This window comes from Pelecanus crispus, chromosome 5, assembly GCF_030463565.1.
Source record: "Pelecanus crispus isolate bPelCri1 chromosome 5, bPelCri1.pri, whole genome shotgun sequence".
Classification (NCBI taxonomy): domain Eukaryota; kingdom Metazoa; phylum Chordata; class Aves; order Pelecaniformes; family Pelecanidae; genus Pelecanus; species Pelecanus crispus.
In genome coordinates this window covers 18,878,533-18,894,053 of record NC_134647.1, presented here as the reverse complement: position 1 = coordinate 18,894,053, position 15,521 = coordinate 18,878,533, and the positions used below count along the sequence as shown (strand labels likewise).

Here is a 15,521-nt window from a genome sequence, read left to right as displayed (position 1 = left end):
CGCATGCGCGGTCGGCGCCGCGACGGGGCGGGAGGGGCCGCGCATGCGCCCAGGCGGGCGGGAGCGGCGGGGCCGTCTGCGTGAGCGCGCCGCGGGCCACGCCCCCTGCACCGGAAGAGGAAGGCGGGCGGCAGGGCTGGGCCTGGCTGTGGCTCCGCGGCCTCCGCTCCGGTCACCGGACCCGGCCTCGGCCTCGACGCGGCTCGGCACCCCGGGGGGGGACCGGCCCTAAGCCCTCGGAGCGGGCCCGTCGGCCACCGGAGGGGATCAGGCCTCGGAGCCGGCCCGGCGCCGCCGGAGGGGACCCAGCAGCCCCTGCCCCGGGGGCGGGCGGGATGGAGCTGGACGGGCTGCTGCTGGACGAGGAGGGCGCCTTCTCCCTCAGCGGTTTCCAGGAGTTCACGGTGAGCGTCCCCGGGGCATCCCTGGTGGTGCCTGCTGTCCCCGGCCCAACCTCAACCCCGCACCTCCGCAGGCCCCTGGGGCGTTCCCTCTTTAAACCCGGGTCCCGAAGAGCCCCCCCATGTGACCGCACACCGGGGCCCCTGGCTGAGCTCTTGGGGGCCCTGCCGGGCCCGTCGTACCCCTACGCTGGATTGAGAGCCCGGCATGGGGAGCGCTCGGGGCTGTTCTCACATCCCCCCTGTCTGCCTGCAGTTCCTGCCCAGGCACCAGCAGCTGAGCGAGAGGGTGCGGAAGCGGCTCTATTATGGCTGGGACAAAGACTGCAGCCTGGATAATCTCTCCAGCCCCGTGGCAGGTGGGTTGCCGAGTGTCCCCAGATGGGAATGCTGAGTCAAGGGGGTTGGAAGTAGCCCAGAGGCTGAGACCAACAAGTCACCCGCTCCCTCCCCAGCGCCAAATCCCACCCCTGCCCAGCCATCCTCACTGTGCACAGCACAGCGGGCAGGGTGCCAGAGTCTTATGGCTCCTGCTCTCTCTTTTATTGCCTTGTCTGGCCCACTGCTGCATTTTTGGCACCTCACTGGTGTGCAGATTCCTTTAGGTTGCGTGTGTATTCCTTGGCAGTGAAGGCTGTGTCCCCGTCCCTGACGAGAAGTGTCTTGGACAACTTCTTGTGTTCTGCAAGGTACTGGGGAGTTTATTTAACTTCTAGTTGTGAGCAGCAAGAGGACAAATTCCTGCTGCGTGTTTGTCTGGATCACATCCCTTTTTTCCTGTTGATTCAGCAGTCTTTTGGGGGAGTGGAAGGACGCATCTGGGTTGAGGCTGAGGAGCTGGTGCAGGTGACGGTGGAGAGGAGTGGTCAAGGGCAAGCAGTGGTTTGCTGGAGGGCCTTCACAGTGGAGTTGCATTAGTGGTTCCATTAGCTGCATGTTCACACAGTTTGCAGGGGGCATTGGGCGGGTGAGGAAGCGTGCTTGCATTCAGAACTCTTGTGATAGTTTTGGGGAAACGGTCTGAAGTTGCCAAGAGGCTGCGTGTGACTTACCTCAGCAAGGAGGGGGAGGATACTGGGCACGTGGTGACGGAGCAGGGCCAGGCAGGGTAGCCAGCTGCCTGGGTGCTTGCTGCTGGGAGTCACGAGTTCCACCACGGGCGGTGCGAGGGAGGCGCGTGGCTCATCTCTGGGGCTGGCATCACACCCGGGTGCGAGATGGGACTGTTCCACAGGACGCTGCCAGTGTTGAAAGTTCAAAGGGCACATTCATGGAAGAAGACTGTTGAGGGCTATTAACTATAAAGACTGTCTTGCACCCAGGAAACACCTTGGCTCCAGCAGCTGGGGGCAGGAACAATGCGCAGAGAACATCACTGCGAGCTTATCTGCTCTTACAGCCTTCCTTCACCAGCTGCTATCAGCGGCTGTCAAAAAATGGGAGCTAGGGCTGTGGCATCTGTCTTGGTACAGCTGTGCCATTGCTACTTGGCGAGTTTATGGCATTGCTCTTCAGATGAGATAGAGGCAATTGTGGGGAGAGTCCAGATAGCAGGAGGAGTTGGAAAAGGTCTTTGGCATTGGGGGGCAGTTGCAGGAGGCATTGTGGGGCTGGCTGAGGAGAAGGAGGTTGAAAAGTGTGTTTGTTCTTCCTGGAAAGGAAGAACCATGACCACCCTCAGCATGCTGTGGCTGTGACATGGGGACAGTGATCAGCTGTTCTCCATGTCCTCTAGGGCAGGACATGTTGTCATGGGTTGGATTTGTGGGCTGAAGGATTAAGTTTGGTGTCGGGACAAGGTCGGGGGCATCGCATGTGCTTCTGATCCCTCAGAGCCCTGCTGCTGTCTGCGTTTGCCGGTGTGTGTCCCCCTGCTCAGCACAAGGGTGGCCAAGCAGGGCAGAGAGAGCAGCAGCAGTGCAAGAAGTTGGGAGCTGCTGATGGGGTGGCTGGGGCTGTGTCTGCCTGGCTGCGGATACTAGCAGTGGTGTTGCTTGAATGACCTGAGGAGGTCCCTTAAAGCAGTGTGTTTCTGAGCTTGGTGGCTGCTTTCAGGCAAATAATTCCTGTGGGACTGCAGCCGTTCTCTTAGTTGCTAGAGAGACATGGAAAGGAGGGGTGTGGAGAGAAGAGGTTGTGCGGTGGTGTTTCCTCTGGGAGCTGGAAATGTGACGCTGCCGGGATGAGCTCTGCTCTTGACTCTGTCAGCCAAGGGCTCAGCAGCAAAAGGGAGCTGGAGTTGCCTGTCAAACGCTTCTTGCCAAGCACCAGATGGTAGTGCTGTTTGGGATGCTCCCAGCTGGTCCTATCGTGTTGAGAAGTGAGACAGGAGCTGCTGAAGCCATCTGCCAGCATCCGTCAGTCTCCGGCCTTTTCAGTGCTTGAATGCAGAGGCACGTCTGTGGGTGGGGGGGAAACGGGCTGAGATGAGGAGCTGCAGTTATACCATATTGCTGCTTCCATGCCCTGTTAGTGTCTTCGGGCTCCTGTTCACGTGAATATGTTGTCCATCATCACCTCAGGGGCACTAGGGCTGTGGTGGGGAGGAAGCTGGGTGAGTGCTGACCAGCTCTGGAGGAGGATGCTGGTTGGAGGGGAGCAAAGGACTGGGGAGACCTGATGTTGACATCAGGTCCTAGAAAGCCTCCAAAAGGGCTGCCTGAGGTTTTGAAGCATGAGGGGATGGTATGAGCCTCTCTGTGCAGCTGACTGCTGGTATGCAGTCATGCACATGCACTCCCTATGACGCAGGCATGCTAATCTGGATCTGGCACTGCTGCTGGGCCTTGGACACTCACATCCTCCTCCTGTTTTGGTCTGGCTGTCCTGCCCATTGGTTTGTTGCTCCCTCGTCCCTGACTTCTGATAAGGCCTGTCCTACCTTCATAGTTTAAATTAAAGCACCAAGGCTCAGTGGTCTTGTGGGGAAAAAGGGAAGGGTGGGGGGTGGACTGTGCCATATGGGGCTAATCCCTTTTGCTGCTTTTCTGTCCTAGATATTGCTGTGGAGTTGCTGCAGAAAGTGGCTCCCAGCCCTATCCGCAGACTCCAGAAGAAATATGTGTCTCATGTATCTCGGTAAGAAGCAAAACCTGTCCCTTCATGTCCTGTGTCAGAACTGGGAGCTCTGGTCTTGCCTGTGACTCACTGCTGTCCCCTGGGCCAACACTGGCTTTGTGTTTAGGCCTGATTAGTGTCAAAGAGGAGCTGGGGGTGGGTGGCAAGGCCAGCAGGCACAGTGATTTCCTGACACAGCCAGGCCCACCTCAGGTTGGTCCTGCTCCCTGGGGTGCAGGGATGCTCTTGTTACTGGGAGTCTGTGCTGCCTGGATCTGCAGCTCGCTGGGCAGCCAGATCTGAACCCTGGCTCTGCTCTCAGCAGCCAAGCCCCTGCAGCATGCCTGGCTGTAGGCAGGGCTGCCAGTTCAGAGTTGGCTGTGCCTGGGAACAGGAGCCAGGGCTTTCTGCTCTCCATCCTGCATCCCCTGCACTTTCCCTTGCTGCAGCTCAGGGCAGCTGGCACAGAGCTGGGACATATCTAGCTGTCTATTTACTAAACCTCCCCAGTACCTACATGGGGAGGGAGCAGCCAAGTTGTGCTGTGGTGACTGCTATGTTTGTAGCATGCAAATAACCTTCGGGTTGACTCTTGCCTTGTCTGACAGGGAAGCTTGCATCTCACCCTGCTCCATGATGCTGGCACTGGTTTACATTGAGAGACTCCGGCACCGGAACCCTGAATACCTCCAACAGATCTCATCTTCAGACCTCTTCCTGATCTCCATGGTGAGCAGTGTGGGCTGGGGGGGCGGTCACTGGGTTGGAGGGAGGCGTGGAGGAGTGCAGGGGGAACTGAGATCCTGTCCTTTGTGTTGCTTTTAGATGGTTGCTAGTAAGTACCTGTATGATGAGGGTGAGGAGGAGGAGGTGTTCAACGATGAGTGGGGAGCAGCAGGGAAGGTGGACGTCCAGACCATGAACACACTGGAGATGAACTTCCTGAGCGCCATTGTAAGTGGGGCTGTCACTGCAGCCAACTATTTCACAGACTGGGGGAAAGGAGGTGTTAAGGGGAGACTGGATTTCTGCTTTTCCCCAACGTACTCCTTTGAAGGAATGGAGAAGGATGTGTCTGGGTGCTGAGTGGCCTGCCCTGACTGCACTGACCTTTCACTGCTGTCCCTATAGGACTGGAGTCTCTACACAGACCCCCGGGAGCTGTTTGAAGTGCTGAGCTGGCTGGAAGGACGGTAGGTGTGTGGGGTGGGGGTGAGCCTTTCATCCACCTTGCAGCCCTGGCTCTGCCCCTGCTCAGAGCTAGCCCTGCTGCAGTGAAATAAGAGGTTGGGGTACCTGTGAGCCTTCGCTGGGCTCTGCAGCTCCCTTCCGTAGACTTGAGGAGGGTCTTCTCTAAGCCTCCTTGGGCTGAAGCTTCTTCAGTGGAGAAGGTCCGTGCCACATCCATTGTTCTTTTTTTTTTTTTTTTTTTTTTTCCCCCCCTACAGTGTGGCAGAAAAGCAGGGCATGTGGCGTGGGTGGTTCACCTACACGGATCTGTGTGTCCTCATGGAGCAGTCCATGTGGCAGCATGTGCTGGGCCAGTTCTACCAGCAAATGATGAAGGTAAGGTCATGGGGCAATAGCTACTTGCAAGAACGTGGGGCCCAGCAGGCCATGGGTTTGGAGCAGGACGTCCTTTTCCACTAGGAGCAGCAGCTTGGTTTATTCCCCATTGGAAAGGGAAGCTGTCAGAAGCCAGAAGATGCTGATTTGCAGCTGTGCTGCCTGAGGCACTGCAGCCTTGGTGCTGGGTTAGTCTGTGCCCTGTGCTGGGCCGCAGCCCCGCAAGTCTTGATGCAAGATCATGGTGGTGGCATGGAGGGAACCGGGTGCTGACTGGGGATTCAGACAGGGACTGTTAGGTTTTAGCTGGGGCATTTTGGTTTGTAGTATTTAGGCCCTGCTTTGAACGGGCTGTGTGCCCCTGCTGTTAGCAGCGCGGCTGCCTGCTCCCTGGCATCCACCCCCGGTGCTGGTCATGCCGTTTGCCATCATGGCTGCTGGGTCGATGTGTGGCCATGCTGGGTCACAGCTGGCTGTGGGGGACTGCTGGGGGGTCTGGGCTAACCATCAGCTTCTCTGCAGCTGGCCTGTCTCCTGGGCGTGGTGTACCTGACCGGCTTCGCTGCCGTCTTTGCCTCCATCACTGTGGTGCACCGGTCCGTGTGCATGAGGAGTGTCAGCCCTGCAGCCCCCCGGCCTGCGCTGTTCCCTGAGGAGGGCGGCTGCCAGCTGGATGCCCAGCCAGCCCCAGCCTCTGACCAGCCCCAGCCCAAGCTGCCCGACGTCTCTCCAGCCAGCAGCACCCGTTGCCTGGGGGAGAACGAGACGACCGAGGAGCCACGTCGCGGGGGTGTCACGGCGACTGCACTCTACCTGTGGGGCAGCGTGATAACGGCTCTGTCTTACCCTAAGGCACCTGATCTAGCCCAAGACAGGAGCCCCCCACAAGGCCCCTTCCGGAGAGTACCCACTGCCTGTGAGAGATCTAACCGTACTGCCCCCATCACAGCCCCCGGCCAGCCTGGCCCCTTCGGACTCGCCATGCTCCCGGTTCCTTCGGCGCTCCACTGCCATGCCTGCTCAGCTGGTGCGGGCCCCACATGGGATGCAGCCCCCAACCGCAAGGACTGGCTGGACCCCCTGGGGCTGAGGCAGTGCTCCTTGCACACTGCCATGGATCTCAGCAGAATCAAGAGCTTCATTTTTCCCAGCTAGGAGCACGGGGCGGCAGCCCCTTTCCCCTTCCCTCCTAGTGTGGCACAACTCACTTCCTTGCACTTCTGGGACCCTTGATCCCTGGGGCTGCGTGGGGCTGGAGGCCCCTGTGTTACTTCCAAACCAGCATTTGTGTCCCGCCACCCAGGGCAGGGGTGTCCTTCACTTTGGGGGCTGCTGGGACAGGTTGGGGCAGAGTTGGCTTGCTGTTGGGGTGCTGGGGTGGGAACCCATTAGCTGGGGGGTAGAAATGGGGTGCCCTTGGGCTGGGGTGCTAGGGCAAGGGGGGCTGTTGTACCTCTTCCTGCAGCGAGTGGGTGGCCCTTGGTGGTGCTGGGCAGAGGTGGTCTGTGGGATGTAGGAAGCTGGGGCTGTGCGTGCAGGGTAGAGGGGCTGGGGCAGTGACCCTGGGGGGGACAACAGGGTGCTCCGGGTGAAGGTGGGGTGCGTGGGTGATGGGAGAGGAGGCAGAAGGAGGGGAAGAGCGAGCAGCCCAAGCTGGCTGGCCATAGCAGCAATTCCCCTTGGGGGGTGCTAGGCCACTTCTCAGGAGGTGCAAGGGTCACATCGAGAGGGGACCCCAGTGTGGCTGTGCCCCAGGGAAAGGTGTGGTTAAGGCTGAGCTTCCTTATCCTGCTTGTGTTGGGTGCTTTGAAACTGGGGTGCTCTGTGACTCCATCCCAAACTCCAGCTGGCTGTGGCTGTGAGCAAATAGGGCCTGACTGCTCCTCGGGGCGGGGAGAAGGCACCTTGTCTTGCTGACCAGCCCAGCTCATCATGCCCCTTCTTTTTACTGTGGATTTTACACCTGTTTTTCACTCTTTTGTAGATGCAAATCTCTTGCAATAAAAGTAGTTCTTGCTGTGCACCTGCCTTGTCCTGCTGAGCTGCTGTGTGCTGGCAGCACGGGTAAGCCACTGCAGAGCCATATCGATGCAGCTGTGCTTGCTCTCCGAACCAGGGCGCAAAGTGGATCCTAGGTGCTGGCAAGTGAGCCCAGGAGCAGTGAGGCCTGTCCTGCAGGGCTCAGGAGGGACCAGGCTTTTTGGTGATAGGGGACAGGAGAGATGTGGGGTCTGGTGCCTGGGGAAGTCAGGGGCAGCAGGAGAGAGGAGGTTCCCCATCCTTGGGAATGTGGGGAATGCATGGTCTCCACTGCTCTTTGCTCTTCAAAGTCTGTCCAGTTAATGAGTGAGCCCCGAGCAGCAGGGGCTTGGCAGGGTCACCGTTGTGGTTGCTGGCACAGCCACCTCTGCCCTGCGACAAAAATGTGAGCATCCCCTGCCTGTGCGCCCTTGGGAGCCTTCCCGGCCAAGCAGGCAGCTCTTGTCCCTGGCATTCTTGTCCAGGAGCAGGATTCAGTGCCCTTCTCCTAGGAGCATGGGGGACATGATAGACCCCTATCAGAGCCCCTCCTGGCATGGGTACAGTGCCTGGAATGGCAGGGCCTGGTGTGGGGCTGTGCAGCTTTTAATGAGCTCCTTGGGGCCTGACAGTGAGGAAGGGCTGGACCAGGAGGGCAGGGGGATGCCGTGCTGCGGAGGAGCAAGCACGGGCAGGGCATGCTGGAGCTGGAGGATGCTGTTGGTGGGGATGCTCCAAGTACGTGAAGGAAGAGGTGTCTGCTGTGGCCCACCCGGTCCCTGCCCCGTGTACTGCAAGAGGCAGGGGTGGGACCTGGGCTGTGGGCAGTTGGCACTGTAACAGTGTCTGGTGTCCTGGCCATGGGTGGCTGTCACCTGGCCCTTGTGGTGACAGCTTGGGGTGATGCTTGCATTCCTGGCCGCAAGGGCAGGTTACTCACCAACTCAAGTTAATGGCTAACCCTGGGGCAGCTCCTGCAGAAGGTAGAAGTTCAGCTGTGTGTGGGCTGTGAGGAGCTCACAGGGGCTGGGGGGGGGGGGGGGGGGGGGGGGCGTTTAGGAGCCTGCCCACCCCCTCTGCATCGCAATCCGGGAGTGGCGTGGGGAGGCAGCAGCATGAATGGGGGCCACTGTGGTGCGCCTGGTGCCAGAAACCCTGTGCTCCCATCCTGCTCCCTGCAGAAGATGTGCTCCTGGATGCTGAGTTGTTGCTTAGCCCTTCAGGTAAGGGGGGACCACGGTGAGCAGCCAGAGAGGTGGGGTGATGGGGAGAGGGCTGGGACCCTTGTGGGGTAGGGGCCACATCCTGCCAGGCAATGGGTGCGTGGGGCTCTGGCCAGGGTGTGCTGGGAGGGGAGTGGGCAGTGGTGGGCACTGGCTGGGGGGTGTCAGTGAGCATGCAACCAGTCGGGGGGGCCGGGCACGAGGGGCTGCAGCTCTGGGTGCCACAGGGAGTCGCGACCACCCCCTCTCTTCCCTGCACAGCACCTGGCCGTGCAGGCCTCCTTGCTCTGCATCTTCCACCTCCTCCTGCTGCCCACCCTGCCTGAGGAGCCGCCCCACGCCCAGGCTACCAGCGAGCTGCTGGCACGCAGCCTCTTTGCCTGTGGCATCTCCACAGTGCTGCAGACCACCCTGGGGAGCCGGTGAGCAAAGGGGGCGAAGGGGCTGCAGCTGTTGCCAGGAGGAGGGGGACACCATGGCAGGACACGTCTCTGCCCCCTCCTAGGCTGTGGGAAGACAGGCTTTGCTGGAGGTGGAAGGGGGCACGAGGACAACCCCTTGCCCTGCATCTCCGCACGCTGCATCCTCCTCTCACATGGCCCTCTAGCAAAACTGCGGTGCTTTCCCTCTAGCTCCTCGCTGCCTTGCTCCGGCATCATATGCGGCTCCTCCAGACCATCCGGTGCCTGTGCTGCCCACACCCCACGGGAGGGCTGGGTGTGTGCTTTGGCAAAGCCCCTGACCTCTGTGCACAGCCCATGTGCTGCCACTTGGGATGAGCTAGGGCACATTTGGGATATGGGGTGACCTCCTGCCGCTTTGGGTTCTCATCTCCTTCCCTTCCCATCCCTTGCTCCTCTGGCAGCCAGGGCTTTGGGAGCAGCCCTGCCCTGTCTTTCCTCCCTAACACGCCCTTGCTGTCCCCTTCCCCAGGCTGCCGCTGGTTCAGATCCCATCCTTCGAGTACCTGGTCCCTGCCATGGTGCTGAGCTCCCACCTGTCCCTTGGTGCCAGCACAGACAGGAACGGTGAGCACAGCCCTGGAGCCCGCATCCCATGGGGCCTGGGCCATGCCGGTGCCAGGGGAATGGCAGTGATGAGATGCCTAGCACAGGGGGTAGGGATGAGGGGTAGCAAGGGATCCTGCCTCCTGGCCCCCCTGGTGATGGTGCACAGCACCCTACTCATCTGAGTGCACCCACAACACATCTGGTCATCTCCCCAGGGTCAGGGCTTATGGGGATGCGGATGCTGGCACGCTGGCCCTTCTCCAGCCAGCAGCCTCCATGCTGCGTGCTCTTGGACCCAGCTCCAGGAACCCAGCATACATACTCATAATGTCCCTCCGAAATTCCCTTTCAGGCACAGCCGTGGCCAGCGTGTGCCCTGCACCGCACTGCACCATCACAGGGAGCTGGGCTGCCTCGCTGCGAGAGGTGGGTGCTCCTGTGCTGGGCTGGGGGTCCCCGTCCTCCTGCTCCAGCAGCACCCCAGTTGTCACCTGCATCCCTGCTCCCCTGGTCGCATTTCTAGCCCTCCTGGGGATTGCCACGAATAAGGGGGGGACACAAGGGAACATGCAAAGGCAACAGAGGTCATGGTGCACGTGTTCTCCTGGGCTTGGGGTGAGCGGAGCACAGCTGGAGCACAGGGAATGGGTGATGCTACTGGGGAGGTGGGAGTGTGGCCAAGACGGGGTGTTGGGCTGCTTTCCATGTATCCTGCCCCACGGGTCCCATCCTTTCCTCCCACAGGTCTCTGGAGCCGTGCTGGTCTCTGGGCTGGTTCAGCTGGTGCTGGGAGTGTCCGGCATGTGTGGGTGGGCAGCCCAGCACTGCGGGCCCATGGTCCTGGCCCCCAGCCTCTCCATCATCGGGCTGTCTGCGTACAAGGAGGCCGCTTTCTTCTGCTCCACTAACTGGGGGGTAGCTCTGCTGTATGTGAGCCTGGGGGCCATGCCAGTGTGCAGCCCCTGGGGCTTTGCTTCCCCACGGGGACAGGAATGGGGCATCCTTGTGGTGCATCACATGCATTTGGGGCCCCATTGCTGCGATGCTGCATGGTGACCTATGTTCCTTCTCCTAGGCTTGTGCTCCTCACTGTCACCTTCTCCCAGCACCTGGGGTCCTGCCGCCTGCCCTTCTGCACCTGGCCCCAGGCTCAGAGGGGCTCCATGGAGCCACCTGTCCCCACCCTGCGCACATTCTCGGTACCATGGCTTGTCTGCCCCTGCCCCCTCTGCTGCACCCAGGCTTCTCTCCAAGCCTGGCTTCGGTGCGGGGTTAGTGGGCCTGGAGCAGAGCTGGGTGCTGGGAGCAGAGGCAGGGCGAAGTCCTAGTGCAGCTCCTGGGGTGTGGGTGCTGCTGGGGGAGCACAGGGGACCTGTGCTCAAGGGTGTTGGAGCAACAGAGCCTGGCATGCTCCCTGTGGAGCTAAGGGGAGATGTGGCATGGCTCCTTGGGAAGTGACAGGACAAGAGCCTGTTGTCTGGGGCACAGCAAGTGGGGTGCTGGCCAGGGGAGGAGAATTCCCTGCTGAGGTTCCCCTTGCTGCCTTACAGGTACTGCTCCCATTTGCTGGTGTCTGCATTGTTTGTGCCATCCTCAGCCATCTCCACGTCCCCTGGGAATCGCTGGACCTGGCCATGGCACAGCTGTCCTGGGCCAACAGCACCTTCCATGCACCTTGGCTCCGCATCCCCTATGCAGGTGGGGGGTGGCAGGGCTGGGTGCAGCCATCTGCCCTCAGCAAGGGCCTCTGTCACCCGTCCCCTCTCCCTCTGCTGCAGGCGAGTGGGGGTGGCCGCTGCTCACCCCTCGGGCACTGGCAGCGGGCATTGCCATGGCCATCGGTTGCAGCATGAACTCGGTGGGCTGCTACGTGCTGTGTGGGAGGCTGCTGCGAGCCCCCCGCCTGCCCCCCCATGCCTGCAACCGGGGGCTCTGCATGGAAGGGCTGGGCAGCCTCCTGGCAGGGCTGCTGGGCACCCCAGGGGGCACAGCTGCCAGCATCCCCAACGCCTGCGCTGCTGGCCTCACGCAGGTACGCCCAGGCTGGGGCGGGGGAAAGCCAGCAAGCGATGGGGAGGGGGAAGGAATGGAGCAGTAGGTGTGGGGCATCTGTGGCACATGGGCTGTCACTGAGCCAGTGCTGGGGGTGAAAGGCAGGTCTGTATGGCAGGATGGGGGTACACGGGGGGGGGGGGTGACACTCCTAATCCTCATATTCCTGTCCTTTCTGCCAGGCTGGCTCTCGCCCCTCAGTGCAAGTAAGCGCACTGGTGTGCGTGGTGCTGGGCATGTCCCCGAGGCTGGCAGGGCTCCTCACCCACATCCCACTGGCAGTTCACGGTGGGTGCCCTTCCCCTCCCCTGCACCGGGGTGCCTGCAGCGTGCCTGGCACTGCCTGACTTCTGGCCCTTGCAGGGGGGGTGCTCTGCGTCACCTACGCCGTGGCTGTGGGCACGGGGATCTCCTACTTCCAGTATGCAGATATTGACTCGGGGAGGAACATCTTCATCGTTGGCTTTGCCATGTTCATGGCACTACTGGTGCCACGGTGGCTCAGCGCTGCTCCAGCTCACCTGGCCACAGGTAGCAGGGATATTCCTTGGGCAAGGCAAAGCCTCGGGTCCTGTGGCATGGTGGCCACACATCTCTGATGTGAGCTGCCCCAGCCTCCCAGGACAGCAGCAGACAGCTCTCTCCAACCCCTGGATCTGCTGCAGCAGCTCCTGCCCCTTCCTTGCTGCTGAGCTGGGATGTTCCAGGTGATTCTGGTGCTGTCTCTGCAGGCTGGGTGCCCCTGGACCTCCTCTTCCTCTCCCTGCTCATGGTGCCCATCTTCTTAACTGGCTTCTTGTCATTTTTCCTGGAGAACACGGTCTCAGGTGAGGGGATGCTACAGCATGTCTGCATGAATCCCTGCTCCGAGGGCTGGATCTGGCCATGGGACTGTCCCTGAACCACTGGCTCTGCCTCCAGGCAGCTGGGGGTCCCGAGGCTGGTGTGGGCTGGGAGGGTGCAGCCAGAGAAAGGGGCTCCCATCTCACTGCCCACCACCCTGGTTGCAGGAACCCAGGAGGAGCGAGGGCTGCTCTCTGAGTTGGCGCCGCAGAAAGCCAGGGCAGGCGATCGCCGTCCCCATGGAGAGAGGGATGAAGCTGGCCAGGCCTATGGGCTCCCTGCCAGGCTGAGGAGGCTGCTGCCATCCTCCTGCAAAGCCTTCCCCTGCTGCTTCCTCTGTCCAGGGAGCAAGGAGGAGAAGGAAGAGGAGGAGGAGGGCAGCCATGCTGCCGAGGAGGGGACTGCTGCACCAGGAGAAGGGACACACCTGCTCCCCAAACCCGGCTCAGGGGAGCTGCAGCCAGCCAGGAGGCCAAGTGAGACAGAGATGCCCACATGGCACACTGTGGCCTGACCTGCAGAGCAGGGACACCTCATGGTGACTGGGGCTGTGCCCCCAAGGCAGCTTGCAGGCCACTTTGGTCCTCGTTTCTGAAGCCCATGTGGACTGGAGGGACTTGCGCTTCCACACTCCCAGCATGAACCTCATTTCCCTGCTTGGGAGAAAGCTATAAAAACCTTCAACCACCTTTGTCCTTTCCAGGGGTTTCCTTTCCAGCCAGGATTTGCCTGGGAGATGCCAGCCTACCCTCCCCTGGTGCCACTGTAGCTGGGGCTGTGGATACCCCTAAAGCCCACCATCACCCCGTGGAAGCGGCTGGGGAAGGGCTCAGTGCTTTGTCCAGCCCCAAAGGGCTGTCGCCCTGGGCTCTGCTCACCTGCTGGCACCTTGCTTGGGCAGGGCTGGTTCTCCCATGCTTCACTGCATGTCCAAGCTGTGCCCATGGTCCTTGATGCCCATGGCACCAGGTGTATACTAATGCCCTGACTCTGGCACACCAGGATGCCCCAGGCTGGGGTGCAGCTCAGCTCAGTTCCAAAAAAGCATGAATTCCCTTTCACCTGCAGTGGGTTGGTCCCAGAGGTGCTCACCACTTAACTGCCCCCCCTCCCCGCCCCGTATTGCTCCTGCTGCTAAACCAGCCAGCAGCGGTTCTCTGGGGAAGAAAACACCGCCTTTGACCCCTGTGATTAAGCTCAGTGCCTGGGTTGGTTTCCCACTGCTGGCTGGTTATGCTGACTGCAGCAGAGTCTGCACCAGCACTGCTCGCTGCTCCAGTGTTTACAGCAGATCAGAGTCCACAGGCTCACTGTGCTCCTAATGGTGCCTCCACCAGTCTGAACTGGCCTGTGAAAGCCCAGCCCTGGGCTAGGAAAGGCTGCGGCTTTGCAGCCCCTGGGTGATACAAGCTGGCCCTGGGTGCAAGCTTGAAGGAAGGATGGACTTGGGCTGTGAGGACGATGGAGCCAGTCCACGGGAGTGACGTGCTTGGGCTGGACTGCAGCTCCAGGTTGTGGCTGTCCCCTCCAGCTGGTCCTGGGGAGCCCTCTGATGCCCAGCAACACCCAAAGGTGGCTGCAGGGTGGGAGGGATGTGGTACCACTGTGCATGTGGGTCCCCAGGGGTGACTCCCCAGATTTCCCCAGCTGCCTGTGATCCCCGCAGCCGGGCCCTGTGCACCCAGAGGGCACGGGGTGCAACACACAGCCTGGCCTCACCCAGCCAGCACTCTGCCCTGCACCCCAATCTGGCCCTGCACTCCAGCTGTGCCCAAAGCCCAAATTGATCCTGCACCCCACCCTGTCCTGTGCCCCAAACTCTCCTTGCGCCCTAACCTGGCCATGCAATCCAATCCGTCCTGCACCTCAAAGCCCCTGCCTGCTCCCACCTACTCTGGCGTGCCCTTGGGGTGCAAATCCTCTGGGATGACCACCCTCCCCTGGCTGTGCCCTGAGGGTGGCTGCAACCTGCACAGTAGGGATGGGGTGAGTGGGGATGTGTGAATAGGGTGCAGATGGGCGACTCAGGGGCAGTGCATGGGTGCAGGGGGGGCAGTTTGTGGGTGCACGGTGGATGGCCTCAATGCACGGGGTACAGGTGGGGCATCACCATCAGCGCATGGGTGCTGGGGATGGGGTGGGGGGTGTCAGTGCCCGGGGCAAGGATGGGGCTGTGCTCAGTGTAGAGGAGGCTGGAGGTTGCATGGTGTCCACGGTCCTTGCCAGTCTGGCACAGCCCTGCTCTGCAGCGTCTTGTGAGCCCAGTCCCCAAGCACGGGGGACGCAGGCCCCTTCAGCCCCAGCTGTGCGGGGCTTGCTGGCGTGCAGCAGCCGAGTCGCAGCACAAGCCTGGGAAAGCAGTGGTGCAGGTGCATGCCCTGTGCCGTGCCTGCATGGGCACCCTGCGGCTGCTGGGGCTGGGGAATAAACCCGGGGCCAAGGGACAGTAGCCCCTGGCTACTGCTGCTTCTCCGGGCCGCACTGTGCCCGCAGCCCGAGGGCTGTCCCCAGCTGGGCACTGCTACCAGGGCGTTTCGTAACAGGAGAAAGCACAAAACAAAGTCTTAAGGCATTTCGGCCCCCGTCGCTTTGCATAGCGCCTTGGCTGTGGCACCTCCTGTGACAAGCGGGGGTGCTTGCGAGGGATGTGCCAGCTCGGGCCCCCAATCCTCGTCAGCAGGCGAGGCCGCCGGGGCAGCCGCCCCCCGGGCGCTGCGCAACCCACGGCCGCGGCCGCCCCCCCGTGCCGCGGGCCCACGGCGCGCGGCGCTCCGCATCCCGGCGTGCCCCGGCCCCTCGCCGGACACGGAAGAGCGCGGCATTCTGGGAGCTGTAGTCTGGCCCTCGCCTCCGGCCTTGCGTTGCTCGCATCGGCAAAGCCCCTCGCCCCGAGAGCCCTTGGCCCGCCTGCTCCTCTCGCCCTCGGGTAACTCTGCAGAGCCCCAGTCCTGGGGCGCCGGGTCCCCGAGAGTTTTGGCAGGCACGGAGGCTGTCACAGGGAGGAGTGGGAAGCGGCGGCGCTGGCGGGTGGCGTGGGCTGCTGCCTGCGCTCTGCCTGCATCAGTGCGGGCAGGGGCTGGCCCGCGGGGACGGGATGTCTGAGCAGGAGGAGGGGCTGCAGCGTCCCGCTGCCCGTCCCGGTGCAAGCGGAGCAGCTTAAAGGTTCATTTGGATGTAGAGGTCTCGCCGTGTGAACGGCAGCAAGCACCGGATAACGCTGGGGAGGCAGCAGTTACATTGCCCTGTGTCTGCCGGTGCATTTGGGGTGCTTATTGTGAGCTGGGGTGGGAACTGCCCTGCACAGAGCTCCCCAAAATGCTCGCCCCAGCAGAGCTGCGTGCATGCGCAGG

General features: G+C 61.6%; 3 protein-coding genes across 5 annotated transcripts in view; all 3 read left to right on the top strand.

The window, feature by feature from the left end:
• The first annotated feature begins 335 nt into the window (after window positions 1–335).
• On the top strand, window positions 336–8,253 carry CNPPD1 (cyclin Pas1/PHO80 domain containing 1). Of its 3 annotated transcripts, XR_012831071.1 has the most exons (10): window positions 336–404; window positions 658–760; window positions 3,398–3,479; window positions 4,067–4,187; window positions 4,284–4,412; window positions 4,590–4,651; window positions 4,907–5,024; window positions 5,547–6,365; window positions 7,009–7,088; window positions 8,225–8,253. XR_012831071.1 is itself a non-coding variant. In XM_075710971.1 (8 exons), exons 1-8 carry the CDS (start codon window positions 336–338, stop codon window positions 6,177–6,179), a joined length of 1,317 nt encoding a protein of 438 aa, XP_075567086.1. In that variant the 3' UTR covers window positions 6,180–6,406. The 3 variants fall into 3 exon arrangements, 1 of the variants encoding a protein (XP_075567086.1); XR_012831070.1 differs by lacking the exon at window positions 8,225–8,253 and having other exon boundaries at window positions 7,009–7,557; XM_075710971.1 differs by lacking the exons at window positions 7,009–7,088; window positions 8,225–8,253 and having other exon boundaries at window positions 5,547–6,406.
• SLC23A3 (solute carrier family 23 member 3) lies at window positions 8,153–12,685 on the top strand. The gene is made up of 12 exons (XM_075710973.1): window positions 8,153–8,266; window positions 8,528–8,688; window positions 9,200–9,294; window positions 9,629–9,702; window positions 10,021–10,202; window positions 10,352–10,475; window positions 10,827–10,974; window positions 11,055–11,308; window positions 11,511–11,616; window positions 11,692–11,859; window positions 12,060–12,155; window positions 12,339–12,685. The coding sequence occupies exons 1-12, from the start codon at window positions 8,159–8,161 to the stop codon at window positions 12,683–12,685; spliced, it is 1,863 nt and encodes a 620-aa protein (XP_075567088.1). The 5' UTR covers window positions 8,153–8,158.
• The window catches only part of NHEJ1 (non-homologous end joining factor 1), a 48,159-nt gene continuing 44,778 nt past the window's right edge, over window positions 12,141–15,521 (top strand). Inside the window, exon 1 of the mRNA XM_075710974.1 lies at window positions 12,141–12,155. The gene's annotated coding sequence lies outside the window, so the exon portion shown is untranslated. The remainder of the gene's footprint in view (window positions 12,156–15,521) is intronic.

Bases quoted from the DNA above. Each gene is read 5' to 3' on its own strand.
- CNPPD1 (XM_075710971.1), top strand. From the start codon at position 336: ATGGAGCTGGACGGGCTGCTGCTGGACGAGGAGGGCGCCTTCTCCCTC. The intron at 4,188-4,283 runs GTGAGCAGTGTG...TGTTGCTTTTAG, and splicing joins ACCTCTTCCTGATCTCCATG to ATGGTTGCTAGTAAGTACCT. The intron at 4,413-4,589 runs GTAAGTGGGGCT...CTGTCCCTATAG, and splicing joins TGAACTTCCTGAGCGCCATT to GACTGGAGTCTCTACACAGA.
- SLC23A3 (XM_075710973.1), top strand. From the start codon at position 8,159: ATGAATGGGGGCCACTGTGGTGCGCCTGGTGCCAGAAACCCTGTGCTC. The intron at 9,703-10,020 runs GTGGGTGCTCCT...TTCCTCCCACAG, and splicing joins GGGCTGCCTCGCTGCGAGAG to GTCTCTGGAGCCGTGCTGGT. The intron at 10,975-11,054 runs GTGGGGGGTGGC...CCTCTGCTGCAG, and splicing joins GCTCCGCATCCCCTATGCAG to GCGAGTGGGGGTGGCCGCTG.